The 20,666-nt window shown below is 34.5% G+C and overlaps 2 protein-coding genes across 2 annotated transcripts; one reads left to right on the top strand and one right to left on the bottom strand.

Moving 5' to 3' along the window:
- Positions 1-698: 698 nt before the first annotated feature.
- LOC132060057 (transcription elongation factor SPT4 homolog 2-like) lies at positions 699-8,206 on the bottom strand. The gene is made up of 5 exons (XM_059452916.1): positions 7,946-8,206; positions 4,501-4,592; positions 4,336-4,391; positions 1,784-1,845; positions 699-1,172 (listed from the first exon to the last, which is right to left on the bottom strand). The coding sequence occupies exons 1-5, from the start codon at positions 8,033-8,035 to the stop codon at positions 1,122-1,124; spliced, it is 351 nt and encodes a 116-aa protein (XP_059308899.1). The 5' UTR covers positions 8,036-8,206; the 3' UTR covers positions 699-1,121.
- Positions 8,207-13,155: 4,949 nt separating this feature from the next.
- LOC132060056 (homoserine kinase-like) lies at positions 13,156-15,583 on the top strand. Its single transcript, XM_059452915.1, has 2 exons — positions 13,156-13,617; positions 14,435-15,583. Exons 1-2 carry the CDS (start codon positions 13,263-13,265, stop codon positions 15,193-15,195), a joined length of 1,116 nt encoding a protein of 371 aa, XP_059308898.1. The 5' UTR covers positions 13,156-13,262; the 3' UTR covers positions 15,196-15,583.
- Positions 15,584-20,666: the final 5,083 nt, after the last annotated feature.

Raw genomic sequence — 20,666 nt, 5'->3', positions numbered from 1 at the left:
AGTTTTGTTGAATCAAAAGAAGAAAGATGCTTTGATCTTGTGGATCTTTTATTTTAACGCAATTTTTCTTCTTTTATGAAATTTCTTGTTAACGACACATCTACTACGTCGACAGAGTGATATTTTCCTCTTATGGAAACCAACATCTCACTTTCAAAAGAGAATTTAGGTGACAAAATACAACCTCAGGAGATATGGATTGGGAACTGTCAAACCTACAACTTCAGCCCTACTAAGTTTGGACGGCATTGTATTAACTCTATAATTTTAGATGAAAAAAGCACCAATCTTAAAAAATAAAAATATAGATGTTAAATGCACAACAAGAATATATAGTGCAAATATTGACCTTAGGTTTATATAACAGAAAACAAATAGACAGAATTCAATGGGAGATATAACAGGGAACAAATAGACAGAACACAATCTTCCAAATTAAAAAATCAAGAAATGAACAAAAAGAGAAAAAAACTTGGGAGGCATAAAACTAAACCAAGAATTCAAGCACAACCATCTGTCCAAAAAAAATAAAAATAAAAAATAAAAAACTAGGTGACTCTATTCATCTGTCCAAGCTTTGGTGGACAGAGTTACCCGATACCTGTGTTGGTAGGAGATAGCACGATACCCAATAGAATTAGTCGAGATGCGCACGAGTTGTTCCGGACACAACGGTTATAAAGATAAGTAAAGGAATGCAAGATCAAACATGCCTATCATATGCCATATAGGTTGATGGTACTACTAACAAAGCATATAAGGTACAGCCAACAAATGGTGTTCACAGTTGGCTGGGAAAATGATTAACACAGCCATTTCTACTACAAACACATCACCTTAAAGATTAATACAAGAAAATACCACAATATAACGGGGGACATAAACACTAGTACACGAGAGTTCACCAAAGCAGATAACTAAGAGACACAGAGACATGAAATATGTTCAGCTTCCAGATTAGGGGGGTTAATGATAATTTCAGTAATTCGTTGTCTTAATTACATAACATTTGTCCCGGCTTCCTAAAGACACCCTAAATTTACTTTAGATGCTGCAAAATGCGACTACTTCCCATATCAAAACCCAAAATGTGCTGATGTTATCACTGCTGGTCTGTCCGATCAATGGCGTTTTGGAGGAGCATAAGGGATATGTTCATCTTCACAAAGATTCTGCAGAAAAAGAAAAAAGAGTAAATCACAAGCGAAATAAATGCACAATTCAAATTAAGATGTGTAGACTAGCAAATTAAACATTCCAGAATGAGCAATATGCGACCTTAAATGCAAATCTCTTCCACAGAGCTAAGTTGATTAGAATTTGGCAAATACTCATTAGCCTAATATTTAAGGATTTGAGCTCCCAAAGTGACACTTATATCGTTAGCAAACTCTAATATGCTTTGACAAAGACAGAGATCCGTCTCTCCAACAGTAAATATAACTTTTTGCAACAACTCTTAGGAATTATCACATGCTCAGACAAGGTAAAAGCTAAACAGGAAAAGAGATATTGAGATTCGACAAGTCCAAGTAAGCCAACACAAAGAGGGATTATCCTCACCAACCTAAAAGGAATTTCAAATAAAAAAGGCCTAAGCTGACCAAATATTTGACCCATCAAGGAATAGCTAATACAATATAATACAAGACATGAACGAAGAGACTATTACAAGTAAAAGAATATATTGGCATGGCTGCTAGATAAATAAAAATTGCAAATTTACAGCTATCTGATGAAAGATAAAAGGACTTTGGAGTAGCAAACATCTGGGATCACTTACCTGCAAATCTTCCGGAAGTGCCTCAGACACTGCAAGTGTGTAACAACCAGGGACATACCGTGCTGCAAATGTTTAAAAAAGAAAATAGAAGAGAGAATCCGGGTCAACAATTTGTCCAGTTGTGCAATAGCAAGAAAACAATATTTTGTATAAAGATTGAAGGATTTTTACCAACATACAATATTCAGACAGAAAACATTTGTAAACAAACAGTCACTAGCAAAAGAGCAAAGAACACAAATATCGATGTGTACTTTTTTCGTTTAAATTTTCTGACTTTCTTCCCCTCAGTGAAGATTCCCATTGAATGGACTAGAAAAGGTCAATCCTCAGATTTTTATCATTTGAACTTTCACTTACCCATGCAATTTGCAAAATCTGATGCTTCAATTTTTATTTTTTTTTTGTAAAAACTTGAGTCTTAAGTACTCATTAGTTTTCTAGAATTACCTCAGTATATCTGGAGGTTTCTTAGGTGGTCCAGACCCTTTTCTTTGTTCATGCATTGCAATGGCTGGGGGAATGGAATATTTAAGATATCAAAAAGAATAGGTAAAATAAGTTTTCAGCCTCTCGTTCTCCAAACTGTAACACCTTATTCCTTCATCTATATAGCATGCGTACACTTTTTATCACTCTGAGCCATGGATATATGAAGCATCTACGAAGTATAGGTTAACACCTTATTCCTTCATCTAAACAGGATATCCTACTTTTGAAAGGATAACATGGAGGATAGTATACAACTCACTACATCTCATTATCAACCAATCAGGTTGCTAATCCTGACTATGAAACCTACCAGTGCTCTTCAGAAGCCAAAAAAGGTGAAACACCTTGGTAAAAAAGGTTGGAATGCTGACTGGTATTGACTATCTTAAGAGGAGTTCCTTAGATTAAAAAAGCTACTTATGTATACTAGAGACGTATGGACACAAATCTGCTGATTTATTTGGATAATGAGACCTTTGCTGATACTCCTTATTTTATGAACTCCCCCCTCCAATTGTTATCTTCTAGCCGATCTCCAAGCAAATATGCTATAAACTTAGGGCATAATATCATTAACTATTTGCATTTTGGAAGTCTTAAGTTGTTCTACCGATTCAGGGCATATATTTGCATTGAAAATCTTTCTTGTCAAATCAAGACTGCTTTCTTTTCAACATAGCCTCACTGGACTTCTTAATAGTGATGCACTAAGGAGTACTCCGGACTCGAGACTGTTAGCCTTACTAGGAATATATGTCACTTAACGGTGAACTCAAAACCAATTGGAAAGAAACATAGGAACATTACGGGGGTAAAAGGCATATAGGCGGACAAACTACCTAGATAAGTTTCAAAGAAAAAAGATTGTAAAAAAGGAAGTCTCTTTGAAGTTTCTCGTCACAAATGTGTACTCACTTATGAGCCAAATAGGAAAGTTACGTACAAGAAGGGCCTCTGACAAGCGCTTCCCCACATAACAAGACCAAATTCAATAAATTGAGATGAATCTATTGATTTTAAGTTAAAAACAGAACAGAATCCCTGTTAGCATCTTGAACCCACTACCTAAATTATGTCTACCATGGTCCCTTTCACAAAATCTCCAATCATTTTGCGGAAAAAAAAAAAAAGAAGGTATGGAAGGAATGTGAACTAAAAATTCAGCCCTTTAAACTTGAAGCACCATGCTTCTAGCTATTAAGGCAAAATGCAGAAGTAGCAAAAGAAACAACCCTCAAACATTCCCGCTTAGCCTCAATTTACTACTTTCTACCATCGGTGCCTACATAATTTCCAAACGTTTGCAGCAAAGCTATATCTAAAAGGAATTGGAAATCAAAATTTTGCCTTTTAAGCTCAGATCACTCTGCTGGTAAGTAGCTCAGAGCACTATGCTGGTAAGTACGAAATGCACACATGAACAAATCTTAAAAAATCCTCAAGAAGCAAAGAAACAGCAACATATTGCAAAAAGTGGCAGCATCTCTCTTTTTCTTTAATGTGGTAGCATCTCGTAGGTCAACATGCTTTATTTAGCCAGTGAGGAAGCATTTATCCTTTGAGGATACACGAAAGTTAGAGCTACCCAAATATTGATCAAATAAATTTAAAAATGCATATTAAGGAATTTCCAGAATTTATATCATCAAATGCCTGAAAACTTCCACAGGATGCAGTGTACACCAAAAATCTGTGCGTTTTTGGAGAATTCCTAAATAAAAATGATATATACACCCCCACCCTCACAGAAAGCTTACAAGTAAGCCTACTCATAAAGGTTAATGAACATTAAGAACCCTTGATACAGGAGTTCATGTGCATGCTAATAGCAGTAAACAATTCTAGGCACGAGAACCTTTTATCCCCAAGGCATAACAACTTCTACTCGTTTCATATTTCGAGACTAAAGGGAGAAAGATATCTCATAATCACTACTAATACCGTGTAGCACCTTAAATTATGCCAAGAGCACTATAAAGAACTTATATACGCAACCTCAAGCATGCAAAATATAAGTAAACAAATTCTGCCAAAACGAATTTAAGAAAGGTTCTACATACCAATTCGAAGCCACCGGGCAGCCCAGCTCCTAGTTGGATCCATGACAGAGATCAGGCTGTGACATTATAGCTCCAAAATTACTAACTCAAAGAAGCACCCGGGTCCCAAAAGAAAAGAAAAAAGATAGAAAACTTTCGTGTATAAGAAAGTAAACATCACCATACCCAGTAAAATTAGGAGTAGTGCAGTCCACCACACGCTCATGATCTTCATCCATCTTGAAGAAGGGACAGTTCTCGCAGCCTGATTCCCTAAACTGCAATTTACCAGATATTCACCCATCAAAAACATAAACCCACTACAAGTAAAACCTCATTTACTCTTTTTTGAAACTCTGTGTGTGTGTGTGTATATATATATTAAAACTGACCTCATTTACTCTTTTTATCCTTAAAAATGTTAAAGACTCCGCCTTTCGAGGGAAAGGCATCGCTTATTCCACAACCGGATACAATAACCTAACTATAATGAACCCGAATTCATTAGTCCTTAAATGTGATGGAATTGATGCAAATGATACATACAGCCGAGCCAAACAGTAAAACATACGTTAATTGAAGTAAAAAGGGTTGAAAGAACAAAAAAGATTGACAGGTATTGAAGAAATCGGAGGGAAAAAGCATAGCCTATTCCAAACCCGGATACAAAAATATACACATAATCAAATTATAATGAACCTGAATGCGTTAGTCCTTAATACAACTGATACAGATGAATCATATAGCCAACTTCAGAATGAAACTTAATTAATTGATTCCTAATCAATGAAATATAACGTTGAATAAGGGTTCACTGAACTCCAATTTACTAGTTAATCACCATCAAAACATAAACCCCACTACAATGATCCACTAAGCTCCAATTTACTAGTTAATCACCCATCAAAACATAAACCCCACTACAAACACTGATTTACTCTTTTTCCCCCTTTAAAATGTCGAAAACTCCGCTTTTTGAGAGAAAAACATAACCTATTCCAAACCCACATACAATATAAAAATAATCCAACTATAATGAACCCGAATTCGTTAGTCCTTAAATGTGATGGACTTGATACAAATGATTCATATAGCCGACCCCGTAAAACATTGAAAGAACAAAAACAAATTCACGAGTATTGAAGAAATCGAAAAAGGGTGTATGAAAAAGGGTTTAAACTTTAAACTAATCACCCATCAAAAACATAAACTCATTACCAGTATATCCAACTAAAAAACCTAATTCATTCTTTTTTTAAAATGTAAAAGACTCAGCCTTTTAAGGGAAAAACACAGTCTATCCCAAGCCCGGATACAAACACATGAAAAGAATCTAACTACAATGAACCCGAAAAAGTTAGTCACTAAATGTGGTGGAATTGATACAAATGATTTTTTTTTTTTTTTGATAAAGGTAACAAGAATACAAATGATTCATACAACCGATCCAACACTATACTTTAATTGCTGAGGAAAAGGTTGAAAGAGCAAAAACTAATTGATGGGTATTGAAGAATCGAAAAAGGTTGAAAAAAAGGGTTTAAGCTAATCAGCCATCCAAAACATAAACCCCATTACCAGTAAATCCAACCAAATAGCCTAATTTACTCTCTTTTTTCACTTAAAAATGTTAAAGACTCCTCCTTTTGAGTGAAAAACACAGCCTATTCCAAAACCCAGATAAAAAAATATACAAATAATCTAACTATGAACCCGAATGCGTCAGTCCTTCATACAAATGAATCATATAGCCGACATCAGACAGAAACATAGGTTAATTGATGAATTAAAAAGTTGAAAGAGCAAAAACAACTGATGGGTCTTGAAGAAATCAAAAACGGGTGTATGAAAAAAAGGATGTAAATTAAACCTGGTCATAATCACCCATTTTTCCCCTTTAAAATGTTGAAGATTCCGCCTTTTGAGCAAAATGCATAGCCTATTCCAACCCCAGATACAAGAATATAAAAATAACCTAACTACAACAAACCCAAATCATTAGTTCTTAATGTGATGGAATTGATACAAATGATTCATATAGCCGACCCCATAAAAAGTTGAAAGAAGAAAAACTAATTGAAATATACAAATAATCTAACTACAATGAACCAGAATGTGTCAATCCTTAATATAAATGATTCATACAAATGATTCACACAGCCGACCCAACACTGAGATATAGTTAATTGATGAAATAAAAAGTTGAAAGAAGAAAAACTAAGTGATGGGTATTGAAGAAATCTCAAAAGGGTGTATGAAAAAACAAAAATATAAAAATAATCAAACTATAATGAACCCCAAATTGGTTAGTCCTTAAATGTGATGGAATTAATACAAATGATTCACATAGCTGACCCCATAAAACATTTAAAGAACAAAAACACATTGATGGGTATCGAACAAGTCAAAAGGGTGTATGAAAAAAAGGGTTTAAACATTAACCCCATTACCAGTATATCCAACAAAAACCCTAATTCCACTCTCTTTTTTCCCTTAAAAAAAATGTTAAAGACTCCTCCTTTTGAGTAAAAGACACAGTCTATCCCAAACCCGGATAAAAAAATATGAAAACAATCTAACTACAATACAACAACAAGAAGAACATACCCAGCGTAATCCAACAAGTGGGGTCTGGGAAGGGTGGTGTAACACAACCTTACCCTACCTTGTGAAGTAAGAGAGGTTGTTTCCAATAGGCCCTCGGCTCAAAAAAAAAAATGTAACTGATGCAGGAATGTAGGAAAGAAAAGGAGACAACTAAATAGTAAATGTACAAAACAAAAGTAGCATCAGATATCAATACACATTAGCGAAAAATACGCGACTAACTACATCATTCGACTAAAGGTAGGACAACAACGCTCTGTAACCTTCTAACCTTCTACCCTAATCCTCGACCTTCATACCTTCCTACATCATACGACTAAAGGTAGGACAACACTCCGTTACCTACTAACCTTCTACCCTAATCCTCGACCTCCATACCTTCCTACATCATACGACTCAAGGTAGGACAACACCCTGTAACCTACTAACCTTCTACCCTAACCCTTGATCTTCATACCCTTCCTACATCATACGACTAAAGGTAGGACAACACTCTGTAACCTATTAACCTTCTACCCTAATCCTCGACCTGCATACCTTCCTACATCATACGACTCAAGGTAGGACAACACTCTGTTACCTACTAACCTTCTACCTTAATCCTCGACCCCCTACCTTCCTATCCAAGGTCATGTATGATTCATAGAGGCTACATCCCACCCAACATTGAGATATAGTCAATTGATGAAAAAAAAAAAAGTTGAAAGAACAAAAACAAATTGATGGGTATTGAAGAAATCTCAAAAGGGTGTCTGAAAAAAAGGATTTAAATTAAACCTGGTCATAAATTTCCCTTAAAAAAATGTTAAAGACTCAGTCTTTTAAGGGAAAAGCACAGTCTATTCCAAATATAATGAACCCAAAATCGTTAGTCCTATGATATATACAGCCAACCCAACATTAAGATACAGTTGATTAATGTGCCAAAAAAAAAAAGGATGAAAGAAGAAAAACAAAATGATGGGTATTGAAGAAATCTCAAAAGGGTGTAAAAAAAAAAAAAAAAAAAAAAAAAGATTAAAACCTGGTCATAAGTTTTGACAAGGCGACAACGTAAACAAGCCCTTAGTTCATGTCCAAAACTGGTCGGAATTTGTGCTGGTTGGCTTCCCATTCTTCACTCTCTTTGCAGTATAATTTTGGCAACTTTGGTTTTCTCTTTGAGAGTTTACTGGAATTTGATTAACCTGCTTTCCAGTCTTTGGCTATTTGGGGAATAATAATCCCACCAACATAATTTATAGTACTACTTGGTTTAGTCCATGTTTAGGGTGGATTTGGTTTTTCCCTTATTAATTTGAAGATGATTTTCTATTGACTGTTTAAAATTGGAAAATAGGGTTACAGTATTTGTAAATGAGGCAGAGCTTGATTTTTAAGATTAAGAGCCCGTTTGGATTAGCTGAAAAAAAGTGATTTTTAAGCATAAGTGTTGAAAGTTATTTTATAAATAAACAGTCACGTGTTTGGATAAAAGTGCTTAAAGGGTTTTTTGAAGTAAATGTAGTATTGGAATTAATAGAAAATCTAAGGGATAAAAGAGTAAAGTTATTGGCAGAATCAAAATGGCCTTTAAGCTAAAAAAATAAGTTGAGGTTGAGTAACTTCTTAGTTTTAGCTTATTTTAAGCACTTTTTAACTTAATTTAAGTTATTTTTTATTTTTGCCAAACACTCAAATAAGTTAAAAATAGCTTATAAGTTGGTTTGACCAACTTATAAGGCCATCCAAACGGGCTCTAAGATGTTGCAGTATTATACTACTACTATATATTAAAACTACATTAGTTTTGGGACTAGGATCTCGATTAGTAACATGTAAGCGTTAAGGTATTCGAATGATTTTGGATAACAAACTACAAGATATTAGATATATTTCCTCTCATATGATTTAAATTATATTTCTCTTATTGGATACTTAATCTAGTGGACTCAGTCCTTGAGTCTTATCTCGATTGATTTCTTCCTACTTGTGATTTAACTTATATATTTTGTCTTTGCTTAACTTTGTTTTATATTGAGATCAATCTCTTTCTTGTCGTCTTTCATGTTTCTTGATTCATCACCTTTTAAACAGTAAAAATGTCTAGGAAATTTTGGTCAAAATCCAACCACCGTATCGTGTTCTAACTTTTACTAGTAATTTTTACATGAAGTTTTGTTTTAAAAATATATCGAATATTAACCGAAGTGTAATAATATCGAAGAAAATCAAGATAATGGAATAGTTTCGAAAAGTCTAATTTAGGTTATATTATATAAATAACAGAAAAATATGTATGGTATAAATTTTATAAAATAACCGCAAGGACCGTACCAATGACACCCCTATTAATACTATCAGACTTCTCTATAATAGTCATTCACTATAACAACAAATATTACATGTTTTCTATAATAGCATTTCGTTATAGTAATTCAGACAAACAACATTGTTACAGAGAAATTTGACTGTACGTATCTGAATATTAAGTAATTGTATTAAGATTTAAATATTAATAATTTAGTCTATTTGTTTCTCAACATTTAAAACACGCTTATATCTAGCTCTCAAATCATGCATGGAGAATTCTGGAGAAAATAATTAAAGAAATGCGTAGAATTATATTCACAAATATTTATACATAATTTTTTTTCATATCTTTTTTGTTTATGAACCGATTTTGATGCAATATCACAAAAAAGTTATATTAATTTTGTGTACAATTATATATATTCTTCTTCTTTCTAGGTTCTTTGTGATTGAAGACTAGAAGCAACGTCTTTCTCAAACTTAGCATGATGCGGACTTCCTTATGCTATAGTTGATCATCAAAAACGTTGGTCAGCACTTCGTCATTGACTTTCAGGAAAAACTACGTCTACCGCAACTTTTTTTGAAGAATTGTATGTAGTTGACGTTGGGTCTCTATGTTTGTGAATGCCTTCGCAAGGACCTCCCTATGGGCCAAGCAGATAAAGCAACTGCTTTGGGCCCCAATTTTTTCACGGCCCCTAATTTTGGTAATAGCAGACTTATATAGGTTAAAAAATGAGTAGGTTAATTTTTGTTTGTTTTAAGAAAGGGCAAAGGTGCAAATATAACCCTCAACTTTGCGATTTAGAGCAGATACACCTTTCGTTACAAAAGTAGTATATATATACCCCTACCGTTACAAAATTGTGCAAATATACCCCTATCGTTACAAATGGTGCAAATAAACCCTTTTCGCTGACGGAATTTTTAAAAAAAAAATCATTTAGGTTATTTTTAATTAAAAAAATGTCACGTACCTTTAAAAAAAAGTCTACCTATTATTTTTTTAAAGCCACATGGTAATTTTTTTTCTGATGTCTCGGGTCTGGTTCGTTTAAAAAAATATTCCCGTAACTTTAAAAAAATAAGGCTACCCATTTTTTTAAATGAACTAGACCCAAAAGACCAGGAAAAAAAATTACTGTGTGGCTTTAGAAAATATATCTACTAAAAAAAAATGGGTAGAAAAATAACCCAACTGATTTTTTAAAAAAATCAAGTGGCATTTTTTAAATTAAAAAATAACCTAAATGATTTTAAAAAAAGTAATTCTTTTATAAAAGAATGGAAAGTAAAAACTTCCTTTCTTAGTTCGTATATTTAAGTTCAACATTTTCGTAACGATATATGTGTTGCAATTGATTTTTATATATTTAATTTATCCAAGTTCATTTTATAAGCTTAGCCTATATAGGAGTGGTGTATATATATATACCACTTTTGATAACAAGAGGTTTCAAGCATTGTAATAACTATATTGAAACAACTATATTGAAACAATACACACACACACACACACATATATATATATATATATATAAAGGTATATATACACCACTTTTATACATTCGCAAAATCGAGGATTATAGTTGCTTTTAAGAAATCTTGGGTGCTTTAAAATGGAAAGTAATTCTTTTATAAAAGAATGGAAAGTAACTCTTAGACTTCCTTTCTTAGTTCGCCTAAGAGTTTTAAGTTCCCCTTTTAACTTTTCTCATCAGATTTATGTGTTGCAATTGATTTTTATACTACCTGCCTTTCTTAATTTATCCAAGTTCAAGTTTGTGTTAAGGTTAGCCTATATAGGAGTGGTATTTACTAAAAATAATATATATATATATTTAAAGTTGTTGAATAGAAATACCGTGCATTTCTTTTGAATGTTTTCTGAGGTTTCAAGCATTGTAATAACTATATTGAAACAACTATATTGAAACAATACACACACACACACACACATATATATATATATCAAGTTATTTAAGCTCTTGAATTATGTTCTATTATTCTACAATTCTACTAAAACTCATCTCAAAAGGTTATTGGACCTCAAATAAAAAATATAAATGAAGTTTTCAAAAATAATTTGGAGCCTCTCGTTAAAGTTTGACTTTAGGCCACAAATTTTCTTGAATCGCCCCTGGCCTTCGCCGACTATGGAATGCTTACTCCAATGATGAATTCTCTCTCCCATTCTCAATGACACCAAAGAGTTGTGTAGCCACTTTAGTGATAGGGAGTGAACAATTAAACTATGGAATGCTTACTCCAATGGTGAATTAATCTCTCCCATATATCATTTTGGCACCAAAGTTTTTAATTGCTTCTTGTTTTTACATCATCTAAACACGTGACATTATTTTGTTGGTTTGGAATTTGACTTGTATACGATGCCATTGAATGGTGCCATGAGTTTGGACCTTCGATAAATAGTCTTTGGGTTTGAATTTAATTAAAATGATATTATTTAATTTGTTTGTCCAAATTAATTATTCACACTCAAACGAAACTAAATCCATACATATAATTGCACTTGAAAAAATCAACTAAATTTCATGTGCTTACACAGAGTTATAAGAATAAGGTCATTACCCAACCTATACTAGGCTATAACCTTCTTGCCTGCCCTTCCATGTCGGGTATGGTTATTTACTTTTTCATTTTCATTTAAGAAACATCTAAAGTCAAAGAATGTAGGAAGGTTTTAATTTTGGTCTCTTTTACAAGTTTTTAAATTTATCTTAAACACGTGGCTTTTCATAGTATTATTATACTGGTTTTTTCGATGTCTAATTTTTGATAACTGTTCCAATAATAATAGTCATATCCAATTTGTGTGATTTTTAATAATTCAAATATTATGTTTAGGTTTAGCACCTTCTCTAATACATCAAATTTTTAATTTATTATTTAATTCAATTATAATAATTTGCTTCCTTTTAAATGTGCATTCAAGCAAACTTGATTTCAAAAAAAAATAAAAATTTCAACATTTTTATCCTATTTTCTTCAATATCAGGTTTTTACAAATTTCAATATTTTAATTTAGCACACTATTTACAGTTTAGATTAGGTGTGATGTTTGTTCTTTTCATAAATTGTAATAATCTAAATTTATTGAATTACCTCTATTTAATTTGAATGTGACGTTTGTCTCTTTCCACTCTCTTTTCATAACAATTTAAATACCTTCTTTCGTTATCACTGCCTTAATAAAATTGAAGTCCTGAGTTTGGTAGTGCATAAAAATGAAATATAAATTCATCCATAACCAAACGTTCCGAGTTCAAGCTCTACTGCCTACAAAGTCACCCTTATTAGGATGTGTTTTATCCTTAATGTAAATTTTTCCGACGCGAGTTTAAAATTATTTACTTTTTCCGAAATTCTTTTTACTTTATTTAAAAATTAGGTTTGACCTTGAAAATAAAACTAAACCCCTATTTTCACTTTCTGCACCATTTTTCACTTTAAGTATATTCAAATAATTAAAAATATTCTTTTACAAAAACAATAATCAAATACAACTCCCATCTTCAAACTCCATTTTCAAAAATTCCAAACCTACTAATCAAACTCAAATGCAAGTGTGAGATTTTCGTAAACTCAAATTCTGCATTGACTTTGTTTCTTTTGAGCCGAGAATCTATCAAAAATAGCCTCTCTATCCCATAAATGTTGAGGTAATCTGTGTATACATCCTATCCTTTTCAGACTCACTTACAGAATTACACTGGATATATCATTTGTTAAAAATAATAATTTAAAATTACAAAAAATTAAAATAAATTAAAATTTAATATTTTAATCCATATCTAGCTAGGATTAATAATCAAATTATTATAAATAAAAATACTACTAGTTATTTTAGAAGAACCATATACATTCACATTCACAGACTCTATCAATAAAATATTTTCTTTCATTTTTGTTGTTGAAGTGCATATATGAAGTATAACCCAAAATCTTGAATCTACAATAAAGCTAAAACCTCTGTTTTTTGCATTTTGTTTTCTTCTGAACTCCTCAAAAACTCTCACATCTCAATGGCTATAACCTTTCAATCTCCCATTAAACTCAACTTCAACAATCCCATCTCAAATCCAATCCCTAAAACCCGTTTTTCAATCGGGTTGAATCTCCAATCAGTCTCTTCTAAAATCCAAACCCATTTAACAATACCCGAACCTGAACCCGTTTTCACATCCGTCAAATCATTCGCCCCAGCAACCGTAGCCAATCTCGGGCCGGGTTTCGATTTCCTCGGGTGCGCCGTTGATGGACTCGGAGATTTCATCACTCTTCGGGTCGACCCGGATGTCAAACCGGGTCAAGTCTCGATTTCGGGCATCTCTGGCGATGGAAATAAGCTTAGCAAAGACCCTTTATCCAACTGTGCAGGTAAAAGTATCGGACTGGTATGAGCTGAATTTGGGCGGGTTAAAATGGGCTGAGTTAATAAATGAGCGCATCATAACTCAGCCCGCCAATTCTTGTTAAGTTTTAATTGCTTTATTTGTTATTTATACTCTCTCTGTCTCATTTTAAGTGTGTTAATTTGACTATGCACCAAATTTAAGTAATAAAATGAGATTTTTGAATTTTGTGGTTCTAAATTAAAGATGTATTTAATGTATTAAAATGTCTTTTGAATCTTGTTGTTTTAAGCTTGTTACGTAGGATTTTGAATTGTCAACTTATTAAATATAAAAAGAGAAATTCTTTTTGGGACAGACAAAAAAGGAGAGTAAGACACTTAAATTGGGAAAATTTTAGTACTCCCTCCGTTCACTTTTACTTATCTAAAGATACTAAAAATGGATACTTAGCATATTAAGACAAGATAATTTCTTTTTTCTTGTTTTACCTATAGTATTAAATACTCACTTCAAATTATTTTTCAAATCTAATAAAAATATGCACCAATTAATATGAGTATATTGGTAAATTATCCTCTTCATTTATTATTTGTTAAGGGGTGTGCATAGTCAAAAGTGGACAAGGAAAAGTGAACGGAGAGAGTAGCTTATAAACTTATTATTTTTCTCTATTATGGCTATATATATATATATATATATCAAACAATTTTTGAGAAGATCATAAGTCAATTTGGGCATATATCAGTCTAACTTTTGTTGGGCTGAAATGGGTTTAGCTACGTGGGCGGGTTGGTCGGGTTATATTTTCATGGCCTAATTTTTTCCACCTCTATGTGCAGGTATTGCTGCTATTTCTGTTATGAAAATGCTTAATATACAATCTGTTGGCCTTTCAATGAATCTTGAAAAAGGGTTGCCTTTAGGTAGTGGATTAGGATCTAGTGCAGCCAGTGCTGCTGCGGCAGCTGTGGCTGTTAACGAGCTTTTTGGTCGGAAATTGGAAGTTTCCGATCTTGTTACTGCAGGTTTAGAATCGGAAATGAAGGTTTCCGGCTATCATGCTGATAATATAGCACCTTCGATAATGGGGGGTTTTGTGTTGATCAGAAGTTATGATCCATTGGAATTGATACCATTAACATTCCCGTATGATAAAGATTTGTTTTTTGTGCTTGTGAACCCGGAATTCGAGGCCCCAACGAAGAAAATGAGGGCGGCATTGCCATTAGAGGTGACAATGTCGCATCATATATGGAATTCTAGTCAGGCGGGCGCGTTGGTTGCGGCTATATTGACCGGGGATGCGAGGGGTTTAGGTAAGGCGTTGTCGTCGGATAAGATTGTGGAGCCGAGGAGGGGCCCGTTGATACCGGGGATGGAGGGAGTGAAGAAGACGGCGTTAAAGGCGGGGGCTTTTGGGTGTACGATAAGTGGAGCGGGACCTACTTTGGTGGCGGTGACGGATAGTGAGGAGAAGGGGAGAGAGATTGGGGAGAAAATGGTGGAGGCGTTTATGAAGGAAGGGAACTTAAAGGCGAAAGCTATGGTGAAGAAGCTTGATTGTGTTGGGGCCCGGCTTGTTAGTAGCAATCCGAGATGATCAATTAATCATGAATCAACTATGCCTTAGTTCCAGTCTAGTTTGGTGTTCGGTTGTATGTACCCTTTATATCTTTTCACTGTGAAGTCATCATGCTATGTGAGATGATATTTAGGAATTTTTATGCAATTAATTAGCAATGGATCATATATTGGTCATTGAGAAATCAGCTAATTGTCTTATCGGGAACTGTTTCTCTACCTCTCCCTAGGTAGGGTAAGGTCTGCATCTTCTCAGCTAATTACTGAGCAAATAAAATAGTTGAAGCTGCCATTTTGACAAAGGCTTGCTTGTTAATTGATAGGCATTCTTGATTTGTCTTTCTGGGAAACAGTTTGTTCAATATCTATATTGCAATATGTTGAATGTCACCTGCACTTTTGGATTATTTTGCATGGACTTGGCTATTCTTCCTTCATATTTGGGCTTTTATACCCAGTTAGTGTGCTTTCTTCAATATTGTTCGTGTCACGAAGGAGTGATCTTTCATGGCTTATTACTTAGTATGCTATTTAGTTTCTTGATTCTTCAACTTGCTGATTGTAGCTGTCAGAACCAATGCTATGTTGTAGTAATTATTATTTATTAGGCGCCGCGTTGCAGAGTTATGTAGTAAATCTGCAGCAGATCAACAAACTTATTTGTATCTTTTCCAGCTTTCCACCTGTAAAACACCAACTATTGTTATACAAAATTTTACCATTTCCTGCACTATATACACACTGTTTTGTATTTGGTCTAATGTAACGAGGACTACTTTTTTGTTTCTTCATCTTTTCTGGTCCTATGATCTCATAGTTCTTAACCCTTCTTAACAAGATCTGCATTCTGCAAGGTTAGCAATTTGATTTTAAGAATAAGAAACATTGCTTATAAGTTCTTCCTAAATCAAGTGTGATTGTACATGTTCAGCTTTTCTCTTCCTGATTTGTTCTGAAATAACTTCTCCTGCTTTAGATATGTCTTCTACTTATATATATGTGTTCGGATCAGAGTACCCATTTTGTCAAATTTGACAGACAAGCCTCAAACAACTATGAAGGGGCAGCGCGGTGCGTGAAGCATCCAGGGTCCGGAGAAGGGCCTTATCTCAAGCGGGGCTCGAATTCGTGACCTATATATAGGTCACACGGAAACAACTCTACTGTTGCTCTAAGACTTCCCTTCAAGCTGTAAATTAAAAGAATAAAAGAGAAATAGACTGAAGGAGATTCAAACCTTTACACAGTTACACAATTAGAAGGCTTCACACTTGTTTCTTTAACTCTTGCTCAATTAACACTGGTCTGCTGCCACAATAGCAAAGACCTATTGGTATGTGTTTACACCAAACCAATGAATGCATGAGATGTGCAATCAAATAAACTTGGTATCGATTAACTATAGTTGATAAATATGTACCCTTAATTCAATTTGTCTTAAATAAAGTTAATTAATGGTACGGTTTAAACACCGGGTACGAGTAAGTTTTCTCCGCTACTGTGCTGAACAAGGAGAAGGAGCGTTCGAGTATTTACGGAATCTATGTCCCGTAGATCTTCATTAATCTCAGGTGGAAACAACCAACGGAGGCTGAAATTAAGGGCCTTAATCAGGTTTGCAGCTACATTTAATGAGGGAAGGCCAATGGTCTTCAAGTGTTGCTGTTGATCATAAAAAATCACGCTTGGTAAATCCCTAACCAAATTAATGCAAAGGAAAGATCTCTATTTACACACCACAATATTCCAACAAAGTCCACAACAAAAAGTAACTTTAATCATCCGTGAATAATTTTTCAAGGGCGTGAAGTGAGTACTTTTACCTGCTTCGATTGTTTATTATTATAACAGTTATGTTTCGTGACGAGAATAAACAAAAAAAAAACGAGATTAAAGTGGGAAAAATAGGCGATTTAAATCTTTATTTTTCTGATTTTCTCGTCTTCTTTCTTACCCATTCCAATACCTAACAAAACAATTGAGAAATTCGCATGGGCTCGACAAAATAGAAAATAGGGTAAAGGGTTGAATTTGCTTCTAAACTATGCGAAATGGAACGAATTTGCCCTCCGTTAATAGCTGGGGTCAAATATGTCCTCACCATTACTAGTTGGGGTCAAATTTGCCCCGAAACTATGCAAAATGGAATAAATTTGCCTTTGTAGTTAAACGGTGGGAGCTTAGCACCTGGTGATGCCTCGTGTCACGCAATTAAGAATTAATTCTTAAACGGAGGTTAAATTTGAACCTTTTGCATAGTTCAGGGCAAAGTTGACCCTTTCGCATAGCTCGAGGGCAAATTTGACCCTTCTCTCTAACTTTTGAGTTTTATATTTTATTTGTTTGTTCTTCTCTTTTTCCGCCACTACCTCTACCACAAATTACCCTTTCTTCCTCGTTTCTCCTTGTCTCTCCCGCCACCATTGTCATCATCACCTCCACCACCACCATCTTCTCTTCCCCTTTCCTTCCTCTTTCTCTCTCCCTATCACCACACCACAACCTACACCGCTAAGAGGGAATGCGCTAAACGACTTGAACATGCAATATATAATACTATTTTAATGTAGGTGTATAGCCGCATAGGGGTCAAAGAAGGAAGAAAGGGTGATCGATGGTATAGATAGTGGCAGAGAGAGGGAGAAAAGATTTAGGTTTGTTAATCATCAGTACCAATTTCAGCTCTACTCAACACTTCATCCAGTGGCGGATGTAGTACGGGCCAAGGGGGTTCATCCTGAATGTGGCAGATGTAGTAAGGGCCAAAATTATCCCGAACCCCCTATATACAAAAAATTATTTTATATATATATATATATATATATAGAGAGAGAGAGATATATATATATAGTAGATGTTGAACCCCCTCGACTTCTTCGTTTGTCTACTTCTTTACATTTTTGAACCCTCTGATTTAAAATTCTGGCTTCGCCACTAACTTCATCATTGTGTTTGTTTATTTGTTTTGCTTTTTTTGGTCATTTACCAACTATATTGGTATAGAGGAATAGTAGAAAAGACTCAATTGCTGCTATAGAAAAGGACATTTAGGAAATTGGACGCTTCTCTTTACTACTCTCCTTATTCTCTCCCTCATGTTCTTGATTTTCTCAACCATAAGTTTACCTTCATGTCAATTGTTTGGCTCAAGGTGATAGAGGAACCTTGTGGACAACATCCATGATAATTAATTCTTATTTTACACTACTTGCTCCAACTAAAGCTTACACTTCATCCATAAGTTTACCTTTATGTCAATTGTTTGGCTCTGAGTATAAATCACCTGTTTTACAGAGTTAATAATCCGGGACCTTGGCCCAATATGGATGTACAAAACTATGGCCTTGGCTAAGTAGGTGCTAACACTCCCAAGCCTTGGCCCACTATAAATGCACAAAACTATGGCCTTGGCCAAGTAAATGCGTCAGTATGTGGCCTTGGCAACGTATACGTATACATAAGACTGTGCCCTTGGGTAAAGATGCAGGTGTTCAACATTCCATAATATATATTGGAACTGAAAAATCATATTGTAATGCATAACACTAGAAAACTAGTCAAAATTGAATTAAGACATGTATTTCTGAACTGATTATGGAGTGTACACATACCGAGTTTTCATGGCCGAGACTCATGTAATATAAAAGAGCTGAAAGTCATACTATAATACATTATGCTGAAATACTGAATTATACTGAATAGAACTAGGTTGAGACATGTATTCACAAATTGATTATGGGACCTGAAGCCTTGGTTGTTTTCTAAGCATACTGAGACTCCTGGGTATGAATTACGAGTCTATTGGATTACGTTTAGAGTTCACGTCATTCGGAATGAAAGTCATGGATGAATTACGAAACTAGAGAATAGAGGTTCTGCAACTATTCATGGAACTAAGATATAACTGTAATTTTGAGGCAAATCGTAATAACCAATGAATTGTGTTGCAGGGAGAATCATCAACGTTCCCAAACGTAGAGAGTTAGCCTCACATACTTTAATTCTAGCCTTTGAGCGTAATACAACATTCATCACTCCTTTCAACTTTAATCTATAGCAATACAAGTCAAAGGGATTTCATATTAGCAATAATATCCATGCTTTGGTCATCTAAGCATTTTATCAAACACTTGGTGGGCATAAAGCTCCACACCTTTATTAATGGTGTTTTCTTCATCCAATTCCCATTCTATTATTTAGCTGATTCCAAAATATCAATTAGGTGTAACTAACATCATTCTTCGTCACCCATAAGATTACAACAATCTTAAGTCAATAATCCAAAGCCCTAGCATAGTTCATAAGATGCTCTTTATCAAACCCATTCACTATTCTCCCCAAAACTCATCAATTCACAACTATAAGTGATTAGAGAGTAGAAGTATTACCTTTTTGAAGTTCTATCTCCTTGAATTCGGATGTTAGGGTTTTCACGTCCAACAATAACGTTCCAATCACAACTCTATGGATTAGAAAGGTTTACTCAAGTTAGAAAGGGATTAGAGACTTGAAATCAACCTAGAATCATTGGAGAACTCACCTTGGAGGGTTCTTGAAGCTTGGGACTTGTTATCTCTTGCCCTAGGATGATTTTTTGTGATTAGGGGTGTTAGGGAACTAAACCCCAAGCTTAAATATAAGAGAAAACAAGAAAATCCGACTTTTGATCCGAAACCCAACCATTTTTCGCGATGGGCCAGCGATGCATGGCCATTTCAGGACCCCTTGTAGGTCCCTGGTTAGAGAGGGTGTTTTTGGGCGATTGGCCGGCGAAGCGGACGCATCGCACGCGCCCTCACGCGCAGCCCGTGTCAGTTCTGCACAGTGTCCAGTAAAATGGGTATAACTTGTACAGAGCTCCGTTCGGGCTCCATAATATACCGCTGGAAATTTATTTCAAAGGAATACAACTTTCATGTTTTAGGTTTTCTCAAATTCCCAACGGATTATCATGAAATTGGCCTGGAAGGCAGACCTGCCGTAAACTTAGCCAATTCTTTCGAATTTTGAGCACCTTACTATTAGCCATCTTGCGACGATCATATCTCCTTGCTCCGATCTCCGATTGACTTGATCCTTATATGCTCGGGAAGGTACAATTTTCATCAAGAGACCTTTTCCAAATTCCTAACTAATTAAGGGGTTATGGCTGCCCGAAGTAGGTCCGTTAACCATTTTCGAAAAACGTTCAAACCTTCGAATTTTCTACTAAAACTCTAACGATACGAGTCAAACCTTAATTCTATGATATGGGGGGTAACAACTTAAATTCTGTAACTCGACTTATATCTCAAAATATGAGGATAAATCAATTTTGGTAAAGCTTCTGTCCAGCTTGACTGCTACACTTAAGAAAGTCACTTTGGGTCCATCTGTCCTTCAGATGCTTAGTGGGAAACACAATTCCTTTTTCGCTCAATCACCTATCAATTTTAACATTTTTTTTTTGCGGATGTGGAAAAAAAGTCATAATTTAGTATCAAGTTTAAA

Source organism: Lycium ferocissimum, chromosome 6, assembly GCF_029784015.1.
Source record: "Lycium ferocissimum isolate CSIRO_LF1 chromosome 6, AGI_CSIRO_Lferr_CH_V1, whole genome shotgun sequence".
Lineage (NCBI taxonomy): Eukaryota > Viridiplantae > Streptophyta > Magnoliopsida > Solanales > Solanaceae > Lycium > Lycium ferocissimum.
Note: the sequence above shows the minus strand (reverse complement) of the source record. Positions and strands in the feature narration are given on the sequence as shown.

What these genes read in the sequence shown, in the direction of transcription:
- LOC132060056 (XM_059452915.1), top strand. Translation starts at nt 13,263, where the DNA reads ATGGCTATAACCTTTCAATCTCCCATTAAACTCAACTTCAACAATCCC. An exon ending in CCCTTTATCCAACTGTGCAG is followed by an intron (nt 13,618 to 14,434) that starts GTAAAAGTATCG and finishes CTCTATGTGCAG; the next exon opens with GTATTGCTGCTATTTCTGTT.
- LOC132060057 (XM_059452916.1), bottom strand. Translation starts at nt 8,035, where the DNA reads ATGGGAAGCCAACCAGCACAAATTCCGACCAGTTTTGGACATGAACTA. An exon ending in TTGTCAAAACTTATGACCAG is followed by an intron (nt 4,593 to 7,945) that starts GTTTTAATCTTT and finishes GGTAAATTGCAG; the next exon opens with TTTAGGGAATCAGGCTGCGA. An exon ending in CACTTCCGGAAGATTTGCAG is followed by an intron (nt 1,173 to 1,783) that starts GTAAGTGATCCC and finishes CTTTTTCTGCAG; the next exon opens with AATCTTTGTGAAGATGAACA.